At 38.7% G+C, this 19,942-nt stretch overlaps 1 protein-coding gene across 3 annotated transcripts in view; it reads right to left on the bottom strand.

Moving 5' to 3' along the window:
- The window catches only part of COL12A1 (collagen type XII alpha 1 chain), a 119,866-nt gene that overhangs the window by 12,525 nt on the left and 87,399 nt on the right, over nt 1–19,942 (bottom strand). For all 3 annotated transcript variants that reach the window (XM_006062002.4, XM_006062003.4, XM_006062004.4), the window contains 9 exons: nt 17,805–17,947; nt 17,403–17,512; nt 11,593–11,742; nt 9,505–9,582; nt 8,092–8,178; nt 6,618–6,671; nt 5,437–5,532; nt 4,130–4,183; nt 3,725–3,778 (listed from right to left, as the gene is read on the bottom strand). In XM_006062002.4, coding sequence (XP_006062064.2) covers nt 3,725–3,778; nt 4,130–4,183; nt 5,437–5,532; nt 6,618–6,671; nt 8,092–8,178; nt 9,505–9,582; nt 11,593–11,742; nt 17,403–17,512; nt 17,805–17,947 — 826 coding nt within the window. The remainder of the gene's footprint in view (nt 1–3,724; nt 3,779–4,129; nt 4,184–5,436; nt 5,533–6,617; nt 6,672–8,091; nt 8,179–9,504; nt 9,583–11,592; nt 11,743–17,402; nt 17,513–17,804; nt 17,948–19,942) is intronic.

Here is a 19,942-nt window from a genome sequence, read left to right as displayed (position 1 = left end):
GAAGATGCAGGAGAGGCCAACCACCTGGTTAGAAAACTCCCTTCCTTGTTTCCAGACAGCCAGGACAGGCCCACTGTGCTTCACTCCTGGGGGATTTCTCTCCTCCTCTCCAAGAAAGAGGCAAAACTACGTTAACTCCACCACTCAAAAAGAAAGGAAATCCTCAGTCCTCACTTAATTGTTTAGTGGTCCATCTCTCCTCATCTCACTTACAGGCTAGACCCATACCAGATCAGGTTGAGAGGAGAGATTTACCCAGGAGTAGTGGGCATCTCTGTGCAGGTTGCACTGTGCCAGACGACCTCTGCCTGGAATGAGTCACTCACTGCCCGCTTAGTATTCATCCCAAGTGCAGACCTCTGAAATCCAGCCGAGGATTTCTGAGTCAGGCAGTTTTTTATGGTTGCTGCATTCCTCTGTCAAAGGAAATTTTTGCCTCCTTTGAGAATAAGTGATAATTTTATGCATATTCTTGGATCCTAGCAAAAAGTCAAGAACATTTGGATCACTGCCTACATTAAGTATCCACACTGCCATCGATTTTTACAAAAGAGGAAGTTTAAATTATTTCTTTAAAATTGCATTAGAAATAGCCTGTCCCTTCAAAAAAATTCAGAAACTTATAGAGATAAACATTTCAGACTGTTTTCTGGAAGATCTAGGCCTGCTTAACAAAAAACAGACTCTAAATTCATCTGATATAACATCAACACCACTCCTGGGAGCCACTTAAGAAGCAAAAATGCTCCGAGTCTGGTTCAGACAGTTGAATGTCATCTAAATTTCCTCCGACCACTGTAGAAAACACTCTTTTTTTTTTTCATTTTTTAAGGTAAGTATCATGTCTATGAATAATCCTCCTTCAGTCATCCTAAGAACTTCCTGATCAGCCATTTTCTCTTTTTTCCTTGCTTTACTGAGCTATAATTGACAAATTAAAATCGTATCTATTTATGGTGTACACGTGATGTTTTGATACATGTAGACATTGTAAAATGATTACCACAATCAAGATAACACATCCATCACCTCACAGAGCTATCATTTTTTATGTGGTGAGACTATTTAAGATACACTCTATTAGCAAATTTGAAGTACACAATATAGTATTAACTATGGTCATCATAATGTACATTAGATCTCCAGAACTTATCTGGCATAACTGAAACTCTGCATCCTTTGTCTAATATCTCCCCATTTTTCCCTCTTTTTCAGCCCCTGGCAGCCACCTGCTTCCAGGAGTTCAGCTTTTTTGAGATTTCATACATAAGTGAGATCATGCAGTATTTCTCTTTCTGTGCTTTGCTTATTTCAGGTGGCATGTCCTCCAGGTTCAAGGTTTATCCATGTTTTGGGAAATGATAGCATTTCCCTCTTCTTTTAAGACAGAATAACATTCCATTATATATAGTAAACGTATATTCATATATAAAAATATCACATTTTCTTTATCCACTCATTCATGGGCGGACAGTTAGGTCTAACCAAGTCATTTTCTCTTAGAAGAAACATATACCTAAATTGGGATGAGGCAGATTCTATTCTGGTGACCTCAGAAGGGCTAACACTGAGCCATCTGCAGAACTTTGTGCTGCAAATTTTATTTTTTTTACTTTCCATTTTCAAAGCTGCAGCAGTTATTGCTGCTTCCCTCCATGGGAGGATGGCCGAGAGGACCTGTGGTCGCTTTCACAGACGCACGTGTATGACTTGCCTGAACATGTACTTGTCTTGCTACTTTCTAACAGGCCCCACAACTGTGGCTCATTTGAAAATCCATCTGTGCTGAAGGCAACCTAAGCCTCTTGCTTCTACCAACTCCATCTTGCTAGTACATCTTCCGTCATCACCCTGGTCTTGGGCATGCTCTCCTGAGTTTATTCTCTTCTCTCCCACCACAGGGTTCAAGTTTCTTCCTTCCTTCCTTTCTTTCTTCATTCCTTCCTTCCACTCTCTGTCTCCCTTTCTCTTTTGGCTGAGATGTCTGCACCCAAAGTCTAACTTTCCAAAACCGTTTTATGTTCCATCAGCTGTGACTCCTACTCTCAGCATTAGTGACAGGAAACCGAGTTGTAGGTACAAGGCTGTGATGGAAAAAAGATGAATAATTTCCTGAAAACCTTCCTCACTCTCAACATGAGGGTCCTGGGTTGCCTCACCACAAAGCTGAATTCACAGATTAAAATGTGAGAGTGAAAAACACTGTCCTTCCCACCCCTTCACTTTCAGGGAAGCAGTGATCTTGGGGGTGGCTGCTGATCACCAGCTCAGAAGAAGCATGTTGATGGGGTGGGCACTGACCACCCAGCGAGTCTTCATGGAACCCATGCTGAAGCACATGCCAATCCAACATGGCTTTCGTAGTAGCAGTGGAAAGGGAGGCAGCCCATCATTACCTCTGTTTTGTTTTTTTTTGTTTTTTTTTTAATTGGAGTATAGTTGATCTACAATGTTGTATTTAATTTCTGTTATACAGCAAGGTGACTCAGTTATACATATATATTCTTTTTCACATTCTTTCTTATCATGGTTTATCATAGGACATTGAACTATATTCAATATCCATTATTACTTCCTGACTGTGATATTTTTGGTTTTGTTGACTAATTGTATAGACCGACTGGTCACCCTTGCAATATCATTGTGGTCCTTTATTATAAGACAAGAATTCAAATAAAACTAGAGTGCCAGTCTCCAAAGAGTCAGAAGAATATGTATAAGTACCAGCGGGTCCCAGGCTCCCAGAAAACAGTTTTCTCTTTGACCTCATTTTCTCATAAATTCAAGAGTAGGCATTGGAGCAAATAAATTTCATGGGCAAATCATCCAACATTTGGTATTATCTGGGCAAAACTTTGCTCCATCTGATTGGCCCAACTCTTCTGCCCCATGGTGTCTTGGAGGTGTTAAGGTTAGCAAATCAATGCGTGAGTGACAAGTGGTATAGCCCGGGCCCTCTCAGAGCCTGCTGCTAGCCTTATGTTTTGACTTGATTAGTCAGAATACAGACAACACTCAGACTGCTGTCTAAACTAGAAGGTGCTGAAGTCATTAGTGACTTGGTTCTGAGCAGCTCTAAACCTTCTATTAAAGCATCTGTGGTCTCCTATGAAACCAAATGTTTCTGTAACATTAAACAGAGCACAGAACTCACTGTGCTTTTCATCTACTTGTCATAGAAAAAATTGGGTCTCCTGCACTGATTCCTCATAACTCAAGAACAGACCTGAGATCTGCCATAAAAAGCAAAATTCCTACTAAGTTCCAGGTGCTATCCATCAGAGGCCTGCAGATGGTATCTGAGTTCTAAAGGTATAGAAAAGATGTCCCTGACCACATACAAAGTGCCACAGGAATCAAGACTATTCTTAGAGTTACATAAAAGATGCCTCATAAAAAAATTTTTAATTTTCAGAATTTAACGCAATTTTCTAGGATTCTTGAATCTCTTTCCAATGAACCAAAAGTCATTGGTTTTCAGAGCATGCTGAATTTTTTAAAATTTCCAAAATTCTAATGATTCATTTAAAGTCCCACCATTTTGTTTCATAGACCTTGAGATTGCCCTGGTGTCAGTTGGCCCACTGATATTAGCTTTTCTGCCTCCTATGAGATATGTGAACTCTGCATTTCCAGCCACACCAATTGAACTTTGGGATGGGGGGGTTAATTAATAGGCAATAATCATGTCCAACGTCATTAGAGGCCATGCAAGAAAACTTACTCTGTCTCCTGGAGGGCCCATTGGTCCTGGTGGGCCAGGTAATCCTGGAGTTCCCTACACAAAAGGAAACAAGCCAAGAAAACACTGTAATAAACGTTTTGTGTGAGGAAAGGAATTCATGTCCTTCTCCAAAATGTTTAGTAGGAAAGTCAGGGGACTCTGAGAAGGAACAGAAACTCAGTACTGAGCGCAGAGCCAGCCTGAGAGCTAGACGCTAGCTCAGTCAACAAGCCCAGACCTGACTGCACAGCCCCAGCCTGAAGCCTCAGACCAGGCGACGGAATGGAAAATGGCCAGGCTTCTGCTCTGCGGCTTAACCTTGGTTCACTTTCTGAGGCACTACAAGGGCAACTTTGCAAAGAACACTTGACGAGTCAAGAAAAGGCAAGGTGAAGAACAACTCACAGTCCTGCCTGGAAGTCCTGGCTCTCCGGCATCGCCCTTCATTCCCTGGCGACCCTGGAGCAAGCAGTGGGAAAACAGGTCTCAGCATTTTACAGAAATTAAGTGAAAGGGAAGACATGAGTCATTCCTGAAATCTCTATCACTTCATAAATCCAATGAAGCATATTTGTGAAGGGAGATGAATAAATTATTTTGGGGACTGATGCTCACTTTTTAAACTACAAATGCTGTTATAATTTCCATTTATCATGTTATGGGATCATTTTATGTAATCATGGGATAATATGCCTTTTTTGAGAGAACCCAAGTTGAAGGGGAAACTATTTTTATTATTTAACATATTTAATTTGGTGCTAACTGTAATGGAGACTCAATGAAATGTAACATAATTTTGTTCTGTATAACTACATGCTAGAAGGCACTTGTTAATAGGCAAATCTGAATTAAAGCTGATAATTTAATAGTCGTAATAAGAAAATAAATAGAAATAAAGCTCCCCCAAACTCCCCTGGGGATGTACGAAGCTAAAAGTAGATGCATTCAACCCTGTTCCTGTTTTACAGCTGCACTGAGAGGTATGCAGGGTCTTAGTTCCCTGACCAGAGATTGAACCTGTGTCCCCTGCAGTGGCAGCTCTCAGTCTTAACCACTGGACCCCAGGGAAGTCCTGCATTCAACCCTTTTGAGTGAAAAAAAAAATCCAATTCCTTCAAATGTTTCATTTCTAGCTATATCTGATATAGATTATTTTTTCTCTAAATGCAAAAAAAAAAAAAAGTCTTTAAAGGGAGCTTAGACAAATTTAAAACTATGTAATTATCTGGATTCTTATTCATATGCTGTATTTGTTTTATCTTAAAGTATAGAAAAAAGTAGTTAAATAAAACACCAGCCTTAAAAGGTAAGACACTTCTCCTAAGTTCAGATTGGCATTTGGAATAAAACAAATTTTTATGGAAGTGATGACCTAGATAAATAAGTCATAAATATCAGACAGAACCCTAGGGCCTGCCACAGACTCAAAGCCATTTCAAAGCTTTCAGGATATTAAAGGATATTTGCATTACTTATTAAAATAATTTTTAAAGGTCAAAGAAGTAGCAACAATTTTTCCTACATAGTTACATATTATTACATATGCTATTTACATATCTGAAATTACAGTCACAGGAAGTCATCTCAATGACTAAACTTGTTGAGTTTTATGAAAAAACACTTGAATTTGGCAAAATAGAGTAGAAAATGTTCCAGTTAAATTCAGCATTAATCCACCATCCTCATTTCATACAGAAAGCCTTTGTACTTACTTGTTCACCGGGAATAGAGAGGCCATTGGGTCCCTGAGGGCCTGGAGGACCCTGGGGCCCAGGAGGACCTGTATCTCCACGAGGACCGGGGGGGCCCTACATACAGAACAGAGAAACAAGCACAGGGTCATAGACTGCCCTTCCAGGGCTGTCTTCACAACTCTAAGATACCAATCAGAATCTGCAAACGTTTTAGAAATTTCCCCATCTATTGGGTTGACCAGAAAACCCAAACAAAGTTTTTGGCCAACTCAATATAAAAGTATTTATTAATGTCATCCCTTTCTTCTTTTGACTACTCACTAAAAGAACTGGAAAGTACAATAAATTCACAAGAGCACTTAAATTTCCAAACCTATTTTTACATGGGAATAGGTTTCTTAAAAAGTAAAATGCATCCAATACATTCATATATCTATAGTCCTAGATTCATTCAGAGATCAAAACTCAAAATTCACTAGATTTGATTTCTTTTGAGCTGGTCCTGATTCCTCTTAGACTTGGGCTGATTTCTGGGACTAACATATGTCTACATCAGGCAAGGAAAGAGCAGATATGTTTACTCTATGCAGGAGCTTCTTTGCAGGGTGTCCAGGTAGAAAAGGACAAACCTAGAGTCAGACAGCCCTGGGTCAGCACCCCAGCCTCACTTTCCTGAGTTAGCTTAATGACAGTATGACAAAATCTACATATCGCCTTCATAATACATCCCCCCAAGATGCTGGAGTTGTCTTACGGAAACAGTTTTGAACCGGTAGAAGAGGCCAGTGACCCCCAGTGAAGGCAGATGTGGCCGGCTTGGCTCTTTCTCCAAGACAGATGAACCCTCCTCAGCTCCCTCTAGTAGGACTCTGCTCCTTGAAGGGGGTCTTCCAGGTGATGGCCAGGTCTCCCCCTCTGCGTCCCCATATGAGAGCAGAGCCCTTCGGTGCTTCTATAGGTCATTCTATTGCCCATGGGCAGTTCCCACTTCAGTGACATCCCCTGTACATTCCTTTATCTGACTAATCTAATCTACCATTCTGATATCCAGAGGCAAGACAGAGACCACATTATATTGCCTAAGGCTCACTAAACTTGAATCAACTTACTCAAGGGCACATTACCCTGTGAGCGGAAATTTGAATAACGAGACTTCAACATATAGGTGAAAATGTAAATGCACTCTAAAATATACTTACAACTGCCCCACTGACACCTCTTTCACCTCTCGGACCTTTAGCACCAGGTCCTCCCTAAAATACATAGTAAGAGAACATTTTAGGGTAAACATAGAAAACTAGGAAGAAGCTGATACATAAAAATTGCTTTAAGAAGCAGCGCACACTCCAGACAACCAATACTTCTACGGCTATTTATGAAATATGGAAATAAATACTTTCTATCATACAAATGTGTGGGAAAGGAGAATTTCAAAACATTCTTAAGGATCTCATTTTTATATTCTAACCTTTCCTTAATTGTTAGCAAATTTTGAAGCTGATTTGAAAATTTGAGGTTTACTTTAAAAAAAAAGCATTACTTTAAATAAAATATTTAAGCATTTCTAAGGAAAAAATCTATTTTGGAATTATATGAGTGTATTCTTCAGACAAAATAACATGCAATAAGAAGACTCTCTCAGAATCTCAGAACATGTAATTTAGTAACAGGAATTCAGAGACCTGTTCACTGAACAAAGAGGAAATAAACATGGTACTGATATCCAACAACGTTATCTTACAATTAGGAAAAAAATTCCTACTTCTCAAAAACATCGAAGTCACATCCAAGGTATAATTTTATGATTATAAATATAAATCAGGTAAGTCACTATTAATTAAAGAAAATAAATGATGTTAATTCCAGATATATTTTGATTCCATATATGAGGAGCTGGTTTGTAATTTAACCTAAAATCAATTTACATTATTTGTTAACAACATGTACAGTAAAATCTGGTGTTCTGAGGCTCTTTAAGCTGTTTCTATGTTAATTAACCCATGTTCTTAAAAGAGGTCAATAAAGCTTAGAGGTACCACTTCCATTCTGAAAAGCCAGCCTGGGTCATGTGTAATTGATCAACCAGATCTAACACTGTACTCTTCAGTGTTTTGCATTGCATTTTATTGGTCTTCCCTCCCCTCCATGGAAAGACCTGGTCAGTCTTCTCACTCAGGTTATTCCTAACCCCAACACTTTCACCGAGAGTTTATGATATCATCACATACATAAATTATCCTCTATATGTTATTCTATGATATGCTTGCTAATAACATACACATATCCTAGGCTCTAAAGTTTTTTGGGGTCAGCTTCTCAATCATGGCTCCACTACATAGGTACAAGAAGCTTTCAGGAGATGTAAGGAATTTTCAAAATCATGTAACTAAAGAGAGAAACCCAAATCCGTATCTTGAAAAGCTCTTGAATGCTAGCCCATATCATTCATTCTCATGTGAGTAGAGAAATGTGTTCAAATGCTTTCAGATTTTCTTCTGGATTTACTCCAGTTCAGATCTCAAGATGTGCTGTGAAAATGGTCTGCAATTCATCTTGTTCTGTCCTACAACACACCAGTGGCTAGAAGCATTTTATGCGCAACACACTGACCAAAGGATGATTATGCCAAAGATTTAACTGGAAATACTAGAAGGACTATTTGAGTCTCCTTACTGCAGGCCCGGGGGGTCCTGGAGGTCCAACGCTGTCCTGTGTACATGTGCAAGCGTTCGGAAAAGCTGGGCATTTTGCTTCATCTCTCTGAAATTTGGAACAGAATATTTATCTCTGAATTGAAAGTAAACATAGCCTCTTATCCGCCACACCCACTTATCTTATACACACAAGGAAATCTATTTCCCAACTTAAAAGAATAATTTTTAATTATGATTACAAACTCTTACGCCCAATCTTGCTATGCCCCTTTCTGTCTTTAAAAGTTTTGCTTTAGGAAATCTCACGTAAGATATGTTTACAAAACCATCATCAGGACCCCTGGTAATTTAATCCAATTCTCTCTAGTCTGGTATTAGAGAAATGCTGAGTGTTTCAGATATGGATGCCCATTTCATTCAGAATAAAATTTAAAATCCCTTCCACAGCCTATAGGCCTTACACGGTCTGCAAAACAGCACCCCACCACCTTGCCCGCACCCCACTGCCCACCACCTCCCCTCTCCTTAACTCTGCCCCAGCCCCTCTCATCCGCTTCTTGCTTCTCAGATGTTCAGGGCAGCTTGTGTCCTTAGGGCCTTTACACTTACGGTCGCCTCTGGTTGGAATGCTCTTTCTCCATTTTCCACATTGCTTGTCCCCTCACTTCACTCAGGTCTCTGCTTAAATCTCACCTTCTCCCTGAGGGCTGAGGGTACTCACCTGGCTACTGGTCCTTGTACCCTGGTTTGTTTTCTATGACTTTCCACTCGATAACATACTTATTAACTCCTCCTCTTCCTCTGCCTTTCTCTAGAATATTCCCTTTCACTGCTGTAACCCCAGCACACAGGATATGCCTGGCTTACAACAGGTGTTCAGTAAGTATTCATTGAGTAAATAATGCACACTTGGTTTGTGGGTGTGTGCAGCTCACTGTTTGCCTAGAACTTCAAATCCATCTTCAGCATTCATCTTTGTAACCATCACCACCTACACAGATAATGTGGGGGAAGGCCATCACTCGAGCATTTCTACTTAGACATCCAGAGAGGTATGATGGCTGATCCTGTAAAGGATTTAATAAGCATTTACTGTAAAATGCTGGTATTTTACAAGCAATAGGAGGACTCTGCAGTAAATGGGTTTATCAGACATGCTGATTAAAGCAGGACTTTTCTGACTATGCCTAACCACTTGGGCTGTTAGGGAGAATTTCCAGATGTGGCCCTCTACATTCTTGACTTTTGGAGGGGGGGAGGGTCCCAGCCTGAGCTGCGGTCGTTAATGAGCACGCACACCATGTGTGTCCCTGGCTCCATCCTAACATGCAGCTGCTGAGGACTAGTTCCTCTCCCAGGCCATCCTCATCCACATCTCTTATTCCTCGAAGACTAATAAAACCATGACAAAATTCCATTCTGTTTCACTTACTCTGGAGGGAATATCACAGCATCTGTCTCTACTGGTCCACACCGGACTGCAGACAATATCAAAATTCTGGATTTGGAACTGTAAACAACCAACAGCAACATGAGCTAAAGATGCATGAAACACATTTCATATTAACATTTCCACATTTTAACCTCTGCTAACTTCTCACGAGACTCTCTAGAGGGTCCAGGCAATGAGAGCAATGTGATCCTTACCTCCTAAGAACAAAAAAACCCTATGCCTCAGAGAAAGGGACAGTAAAGCAAAATGCATATGTGATAATCCCACTTCTGATTCATTTCCTTGGCTAAAATGAAATGTCTCATTGAGGTTTTTTTTTTTTTAAGAGAACATTGATTTCTTTATATCCTTAAAAATGATGGGTGCATTTAAATCAGAATTTTAATTTGAAGACTACACACATTTAAATCAACTTTTAAGAGTCTACCTCTGTTAAAAAAAAAAAAGTAACATTTTAAAAAATTCCTCACTTATTCTTAAATTGATGCTCTGTTTCTTATAAATTCTTACCTAGGGGCTAACTAATAATTTCATGTTTACCTTCAGCTTAACTATTTCAATATACATATATTTTCTATCTTTCTACACTTAAAAAACAGAGTTCTTTGGATAAAAAAGAAAAGTTCACTTAGATATAGTCATTCTTTTATAAACTTGTTCTATTTAAATATTAAACCCAATATTCAATAAATGATTTTAATTGCAATTATATTATTTGCACTAAAAACTAGTTCTTCCCTCGTGGCTCTGAGGGTAAAGTGTCTGCCTGCACCTGGGAGACCTGGGTTTGATCCCTGGGTCAGGAAGATCCCCTGGAGAAGGAAATGGCAATCCATTCCAGTACTCTTGCCTGGAAAATTTCATGGACGGAGGAGCCTGGTGGGCTATAGTCCATGAGGTCACAAAGAGTTGGACACGACTGAGCAACTTCAACTTCACATGGTGAAAGCTAAGAGTGTTTGCAAGTTCAAGTTCTACATTGAGGGTTACAAATTTCATTTCTGAATAGAGACGAAAATTCTGTCCATGAAAGAAAGCTAAGCTCAGTGAAAGCAATTTTAAAAAATAATAGAAGGGCTTCTCTGGTGACTCAGCAGTAAAGAATCCATCTGCCAATGCAGGAGACACAGGTTCAATCCCCGATCTGGGAAGATCCCACATTCCATGTAGCAACTAACCCCATGTACCACAACTATTAAGCCTGTGCTGGAGAGCCTGGGAGTCGCAACTACTGAGCCCATGTGATGCAACGTGAGCAGCACATGCCCTAGAGCCCATGCTCTACCAAAAGTGAAGCCGCGGCAACCAGAAGCCAAACGCCACGACCAGAGAGTGGCCCCCATCTGTCACAACAAGGGAAAAGCCTAATAGCAACGAAGACCAAGCACAGCCAGAAATAAACAAGTAAAATTATCTTAAAAAATAATAGAAGCCAAAAATAGTAGTCTTGCTTTCAGAACAATGTTATTATTAATTAACATTTATTATGAACTTAGCCTGGGACAGTGAAAACCTCAGGTTTTAACAGTTTATTACTAAATAGCATTGTAAAAGGGTTGGCAAGCCCCCGCCTCAAACAAGCCAATGACAGTTGTGAGGCGGCTGCCACCCTACACTCATCTTCCTACTGAGGCAGCCTGACCCCTCTGTGAGGGAGCGTAGCTCTGTGACGGTCACAGCCAGAGTCCACAAATGCAAAATGTCCCGAATGCACAAAGCTGTGTCAACAGTTCCTACTTTTGAAGAGCAAAAAAATAAATTCGTTTACATTTCACTGATTCTCCTGGCAACGGTTTGTGCTGTACTCTCCAGTTTGATTCAGTTTCAAGTCAACTACATGATGTTCTCTGCTGCCCTGACATCTTAATTTGCTTCTAGCAGTAAAGCACATTATCATGTTTTGTCAGGAGCGTATTACCTCAGTGTAACTTCCAGTGTTTCAATCTAACCAAGATATAAAACAATTAAAAATATCATCGACGGAAAAGAAAAAGTACCAATTACTTTGAAAAATGTCATTTCTATCTTCATACAAGGTACCAAGAAAAATAAAACTGTGTTACTTACTGTGGCTGACTTCCTCTCCCCTTTAAGCAGTTTTCCAAGAATTTCATAACCGTCAGTGGTGATATTTCCAGCTTCCTTGATATCCTTCTCTACAATCTCATAGCAGTCGATGTAAATCTTAACACTTTTCGAGGTCACTACGATATGAACCTAAAAAGATCATTCGTTTCCATTATAAAATTTCTACCCAGAACAATATGGCTGACTTATACATATATCAGATCACACATTAAAAAAATGTGTACTTAAAGCTATTTATGAAATTAAAAGACGTATGCTCCTTGGAAGAATAGCTATGACCAACCTAGATAGCTTATTAAAAAGCAGAGCTTTTTAGCAAAGCTTGTTAAAAAGCATTACTTTGCCAACAAAGGTCCATCTAGTCATGGCTATGGTTTTTCCAGAAGTCATGTATGGATGAGAGAATTGGACAATAAAAAGAGCTGAGCACCGAAGAATTGATGCTTTTGAACTGTTGAGTTGGAGAAGACTCTTGAGAGTCCCTTGGACTGCAAGGAGATCCAACCAGTCCATTCTAAAGGAAATCAAGATGAATATTCATTGAAAGGACTGATGCTGAAGCTAAAACTCCAAAACTTTGGCCACCTGACGTGAAGAACTGACTCATTTAAAAAGACCCTGATGCTGGGAAAGATGAAAGCAGAAGGAGAAGGGGACGACAGAGGATGAGATGGTTGGATGGCATCACTGATGGACATAAGTTTGAGTAAACTCTGGGAGCTGGTGACAGACAGGGTGGCCTAGCATGCTGCAGTCCATGGGGTCACAAAGAGTCAGACACAACTGAGCGACTGAACGGAAAGCTATTCTCATCCCAAATCAAGAGCCTTGAACTAAAAATTCAAGAACCAGGCTGCAGTGTCAATGTCATTTAATTTAACAACATCAAATTAAATGAACCACTTGAAGAGGAACTAAAAAGCCTCTTGATGAAGATGAAAGAGGAGAGTGAAAAAGTTGGCTTAAAACTCAACATTCAGAAAACGAAGATCATGGCATCTGGTCCCATCACTTCATGGGAAATAGATGGGGAAACAGTGGAAACAGTGGCAGACTTTATTTTTGGGGGCTCTAAAATCACTGCAGATGGTGACTGCAGCCATGAAATTAAAAGACGCTTACTCCTTGGAAGGAAAGTTACGACCAACCTAGATAGCATATTCAAAAGCAGAGACATTACTTTGCCAACAAAGGTCCGTCTAGTCAAGACTATGGTTTTTCCAGTGGTCATGTATGGATGCAAGAGTTGGACTGTGAAGAAAGCTGAGTGCTGAAGAATTGATGCTTTTGAACTGTGGTGTTGGAGAAGACTCTTGAGAGTCCCTTGGACTGCAAGGAGATCCAACCAGTCCATTCTGAAGGACATCAGCCCTGGGATTTCTTGGGAAGGAATGATGCTAAAGCTGAAACTCCAATACTTTGGCCACCTCATGCGAAGAGTTGACTCATTGGAAAAGACTCTGATGCTGGGAGGGATTGGGGGCAGGAGGAGAAGGGGACGACAGAGGATGAGATGGCTGGATGGCATCACTGACTCGATGGACGTGAGTCTGAGTGAACTCCGGGAGTTGGTGATGGACAGGGAGGCCTGGCGTGCTGCGATTCATGGGGTCACAAAGAGTCGGACACAACTGAGCAACTGAACTGAACTGAACTGAACTGAATCTCTCTGAGTCTCAGCCCTCCTGCTATTGTACATCAGTATAATTTCTTATTTTCCCCACGATGTATTCTTCCTGAGATGGCCAGAGATAATATAGTAGATGAGATGACTCTTTAAACGATAGAGAGCTTTTCAAAAAAAAAAGACTGACAGATACAGAGAACAAACTTGTGGTTACCTGTGGCAGGGCAGGGGGGCAAAACGGGTAGTGGATTAAGAGGTACATAGCAGTTTGTATAAAATAAGCTACAAATATATACTATACAATGTGGGGAACACGGTCAATATTTTATAATAACTATTAAAAAATAAATTATAGCAAGTGAACTATTAAAATACAAGTTAATAAACTGTTATACTCAGAACAAAGGAGCCTTGAATGTCTTCCACTGATTTTGCTAAATTCAGTTTTTAATTTCTTAGTCCAGAATCCCTGCCAACTCATTGGAAAAGTCCCTGATGCTGAGAAAGATTGAGGGCAGAAGGAGAAGAAGGCATCAGATGAGATGGCTGGATGGCATCACCAATGCCATGGACATGAACTTGGGAAACTTCAGGAGAGGATGAAGGGACAGGGAGGCCTGGTACACTGCAGTCCATGGGGTTGCAAAGAGTCAGACATGACTGGGCAACTGAACAGCAACAACAGTCCTTGCCAAAAAGATCTTACACACCATGCAGATACCTAACATAGGAAAGAGCTAGGTTGTATGTTTTATAAAGAATCAGCTCTGGAAATCAAATTCAAGATTCAATTTCCTCATAAGAAAACAAACATGTTGATTTATTGTTGTTGGATATTGAAGATATTCAGAATCTTAAGAAATCTATTAGTACAGATGAATAATAAAACATCTATATTTCAATAATGTAAAGAATGGCTGCAGGCAATCTTTGGCTTTATAGTTATGCCCATAGTTTCCACTTATCACAGCCCAAATACCCAAGTAAGCCCATGATGATTACTTTAAAAAGTTTGGCTCCAAGTTAAGGAACAGAAATTCCATTAAATGCTTTAGAGTAAATAAGCATAAGGACAATCTCCAGAGATTTTTTTTTAACAGTAGATATTTTTTCCACATAGAATCACCACCAAAACATTAATTTAGTGCATCTATAAGTACTATGAATTACATACTGCTTTTATTTAAAAGTGATATATGACTTACTAAAAATAATTTTAAATACCCCAGGGCAGTCATCTAATACTGAATTCAAGATGAATGCCATATAGACATTCCCAAGGTATTTATTATCTAGTAAGAACTGAAACTTATTTATCAGATCTTATATGAACAATCTCAGAGGCTAACACTCAAAAGCTACTTGAAAAATCATAGAATCCAGAAAAACTATTTCAAAATCAAAGCTTTGAAGTTTTGAAACAAAATTATTCCAAATACACTTGTCACTCAATGCGAACCAAAAAGAAACACATGCTAAAAATATATTTTGCTATGATCTCTCCAGTGTGTTTTATTGCATTTTAAACACATGCATAATTACATTTCAAATCGGCTCTTCATCTGGGCACCACTGTCCCAAGTAATTAGGAACTATTTCCCAACCAGGAAGCATGTTGGTCACAGACCAATAGAACGAAGCAGGAACACTCTTGTCAACGCATCACCCTTCCCAAGGTCTGCCATTCCTTATTTTTCATCTATTCTACCTTTTTGTCTTGTTACAAATTTCTCACTCGAATCTACGTCACCTGTTACAATAAGATGGAGACATAGAACTTTTTCAAGAGAATCCTCCAGAAGCAGCAGTTGTCTGCCCTTCCCCAACATAAGCTCTTTTAGTCTATCCCCTCTCTCCCAAGAGCCTCCTGCATGTTATTTTCGCTTATTTGCTGCTTCTCTCAGAGAACTACTTGTTCTTATCTCAAGGACTGACGAACTTCAGTTCCCAAATTACATGGGAAATGAAAGAAGGGTGTTCCAAGTCCTTGGATCAGTAGCCAATAGAGACTGAACTTGGTACTTGAATGGATGCGATAAAGGAGAGTAGGTTATAAGAATGGGGTGGAGGAAGGAAGGAGGGGGAAGAAAACACAATGAAAAAGTAGAGGAGGAACTAAAAAAATAGAAAGACACTATGAAAAAAGAAGGCAGAGAATTTGAAAAGAAAAGAGTTTATGAGAAAAAGACAAGACGCATTACATAAAACCTAAGAACACAAATACCTCTCTAAAAAGGCAAATTAAGACGGGAGGGTCAAAAAACAATTCTCCTGATATGCAATAATTAATGACTATCACTATAGATCTCTTCAAAAATACTGCCTTATTTTCATCAAGTAAAACTAAACATTCAATGAAAGTTGGAAATTAAAAAATTATAATAGTTCCTAGCCTAGATGGGGGGAATAGTTTGGGGGAGAATGGATACATGTATACATATGGTTGACTCAGTTTGCTGTTCACCTGAAATTATCACAACATTGTTAATCAGCTATACCCCAGTACAAAATAAAAAGTTAAAAAGATAATAATAATAGTTCCTAAATGATTATCAGGTGGTTAATAGCAGGCTGAGTTTCCAATATCTTCAGTGGATATGGAAGAAAAATAAAATAGTCCTCTTTAGCAAGTTACTCAAATGTAAGTTTATAATAGGCATATCAATGAGCCAAAAAAAGTTCATAAGAACTTCACCAGATTCAGCATCTATTATTGGACAAGAAGCAATTGAGGCTAGTAAAAATTTGTCAAACTAGAATCTTCTTTCCCAATAAAGCATTTATTTTCCTGCACTTTACCAGTAAAGTCTGTAACTTGTTGAGCAAATATGCCTTTATACTCAGAGATCTCTGTTTCTTCATCATTGGTTTTGGGTTTTTTTTTTTTTTTTTTTTGGCTTATCACTAATGTGCTCATTGGGCTTCCCTGGTGGCTCAGTGGTAAAGAATCCACCTGCCAATGCAGGAGACGCGGATTCAATCCGTGTCAGGAAGCTCCCCTGGAAAAGGAAATGGCAATCCACGCCAGTATTCTTGCCTGGGAAATTCCACAGACAGAAGAGCCTGGCAGGCTACAGTCCATGTGGTCCTATAGAGTTGGATACGACTGAGTGACTAAACAACAATAATGTGCACTTTGAGGCCTCTCCAAATCCCGTGAGGAGATCTCGTCCCTTGCTATCTTCACCAAGAATCTGATTCATGAATAAGAAAACATTCTGGGAAGAAACCAAGATTCTTAGGAGGAGAATCAGCAAGAAATTCAGCTAAATCTACCTAATTATAGGGAAGTTCTTCAATTTTCACTTGAGAAATCAGATTGAATTGGAAATATTTGTTTTCTATATATGGGGACTAACTTTCTGAGCCTCATACTGGGGAAATTTTAAAGCTTGCGCAGCAAATAGTCTTCCTCCTGTTCATTTGATCCAATTGATGCAAAAATTCCATTAAAAAGTCCACTCATAACCAAGACTGTTCATTTCCAATTCTGCCAAAGTCAGTACTCTTATCTGTCAATTAATTGCCTGACAGCAAGTCTGTATTACCCTTGGATCTTAAAATTAAAAAATTAAGATCAAGAATAGATAATCCCCTAAGAATTTATCTTAGAAGTTTTAATAAAATGATTCAGAGAAGTTGTAAATGTGTTCATGCAGAAGTTAATCTCATAAACAGTTATCTTAATTATGTTGGTAGATAGTGATAACTTTTGGACTGACATGTTTGTAACTTTTCAATAAATGAGCAAGCGGAAGCAGCTTACTATGCTCTATAAAAGAAAAAATATTATCAACTAAATACAATCCACAAAAATTAAGCTTCTGAAAGAAAATTACATAAAGGTTCAAAATAAAAGGTAGAAAAATGGGCGTACAACATTGTATATACTATACAACTCATATTCTAAAAAGACATTTGCATTGAATATATATTGAAATGTTAACAGTAGTTAATCTCATTAACTAGCAGATTAGTAGAAATATCATTTAAAATTTTCTTCTTTGAAAATTGATCAAATCCTCTGAAATAAGATATTGTTTTTAAAAGACATGGCTATGTTCCCACTAGTTTAACATACATTTTAATAAATAATAAATTAGTTTAAGTTTTAAGTCCACATACTTCTTTTATAAATAACCAGATAATCTTACGTTTTTACCTTATGAAAACTTCCATAAAATAATGCCTTCACTTCATCTGTGTCAAATGTAACAGTCTGCACCTCACCTCTTGTATCCTTGTTAAAGAATGATAATGTCTTGCTAGAAGCTGTAATCAACACATAATTGTTATTAAAATCAAATGCATGGAGATTCTATATTGAAAGTATTAACAATTAATTCTTGTTGAGGAGATCTCTAAAACATTAATAATTCGGTTAAGATAAAATGTGATTCAAGTATTTACTGACCTATTTTTTAAAAACTTTAAACATAAAAGCATAATCAAGGAAAAAGGTATATATGTACATACATAGACATCCAGAAGGTTCTTAAAGAGAAGGAAAACCATAATAAAAAATATGCATGCATGGGCCCTAAGAGAAGATAAAAATCCTTACGATCTGCAATCACACCAACTTGTGGTTTATAGTCTCTGTCTGTGATCTGCCAAATTGCAAAAGGGTCGCTGGGAGTTTCTGGGAGGAGTCTGAATAGTAATATAATTGTATATGAAGGAGGGAGTCCATTGGGATGTAGTTCTCTGTTGGATAAAGCAAAATTAATTAACTAATTAGTAAGGATTTCTCATCAGAAATAGATGATATTTAAAATTTTTGGACTAGAATCTTTTCATGACTAGTATTGAAGCCATTTATAATAATCCAATTATATGATAATAGTCCTTTTAATAATACATTATTAGAAGGGTAAAAATTTAAGAATGAGACCTCAAAATAGCAAACACTACAGACCCATTATGTAAGCAGTAATAGTTTATTTATAATCTGATAAAGTCAAAAAGTCTGGGAAACTGCCAAATGGTCTTTCATCCTACAGTTAATAAATCATTTTTTCTGGATACATAGATGATTATAAAACTATATAATGATTTTAGAGTGATAAACATTGTATCTATGGATGTAATTTAAAGAGCATAAATCTCACTAAATATATTCAATTTCCAACATCAGGGATATGAGATCATACGTAAGATGGCTCAAGGTTTCAATTTCCCCCTCCCTATACACTTCCAAAGTCCTCCCTTAAAATCAAATACATCAAATAAGCTCCAGAAGGTCACACGTTCCCAGAAACAAAACCAATAATATATGTTACGGCCACATACATGTGCAAATGTTTAGTGTTGATAAACGGATATGATTCAAGTTTCTTGGCTCTAAGGCTATTGAACATAAAATGCGGACCCATGTGTCCTTCTAGACTTGAGTCAATCATTGTTCTAAGGGAACCTCTAAAATAGCCTGAGACCATTGAAAAACACTTTCTTCGTAAAGATAGGAAAAGGGCCTTGAGAATCGGCCCATGGACAGAAAAGCAACTGCTCCACAGATTTTGACAGAGGCAGAGAGCGGCTCTCGGGGTTCTGAGCCTCAGGGAGCCACAGTCCCGGCACTTCTGGAATATAACACAGTCCTATGTTTGGGGTTTTTTTTTTCGACTTTTATTGGCATATGCTTGATTTGCAATGTTGCTTTTGCTTCTGCTGTACAGCAAAGTGAATCAGTTATACAAATACATAAAACCTCTCTTTTTTAGATTCTTTTCCCATCTGTACAGGCCGGGACCTCCACTCCACACTCTGAAATGCCCTCCTTCTTAAAGTGTATGTTCTGGGCAAGCTGACACAATGTCTTTTGTATGTTCGAAAACCAACCAAATTCATGGTGAAGTGAAGTGAAGAGTTGCTCAGTCGTATCTAACTCTTTGCCAACCCATGGACTATAGCCCGCCAGGCTCCTCTGTCCATGAAATCTTCACAATATTCCACATTAAAAATAATATTGTCTCCATATAAAGTCATCAGTCACTTAGCCCATTTTTCTCCTTTTTTAGTTAATGAATGACTATGAAAAAATAAAGAAGTATTTAATTGCATTTTATGCCTCTTTCAGCCACAAGATCTGAATCTTAAGAGGACAGTGGGCTGTCTTATGTGAAAATGTAGGAATCATAGCTTGAGGTGACAGAGTTAAACACTGGGTATTTAGGTTCACTGCAAAACCTAAAACTGTGAACTAGTGTGGTTAACCATAAAGGAGTTAGGAACTCACAGTGTGGTCACACTACAACAATACAATCTGTGCTTCCTTACAAAAAATTAGCCTTGGTTTTAGTCTGCATTTTCCGTCAGCTTTCCCAGAGCATTTCAAATTTCAGGCATCATCATCTGACCCTGTCCTAAGTTTCTGAAAACTTTATTTCTTGGTGTTCTTTCCCCTCCAGAAGGTGCCAAACACATATTTTGGTTATCGGAACCAGGTACAAACTTTCATCAAGTTAAATAACATCGAGAGCTGCCCAACAGGTCCCAGGAGCACCAGCCAATAAAAACTAACTGCCGCCTGTCGGATCACAGATCACTGACAGACTGCTGCAGTCTTTCATCTTCTGGAGTCAGAAGCTCTAGGAAGAATGCCTGATCCCATTCTGCACTGATTCCATCCAGCCCTTCTGCACCCACGGAGAAACGGTCAAGAGAAGAAGGTGCCTCCCTGCTTAAATAATCTCCCTTAGA

The sequence above is a fragment of the Bubalus bubalis genome, chromosome 10, assembly GCF_019923935.1.
Source record: "Bubalus bubalis isolate 160015118507 breed Murrah chromosome 10, NDDB_SH_1, whole genome shotgun sequence".
NCBI lineage: Eukaryota > Metazoa > Chordata > Mammalia > Artiodactyla > Bovidae > Bubalus > Bubalus bubalis.
This window is presented reverse-complemented; position numbering and strand designations above follow the sequence as displayed.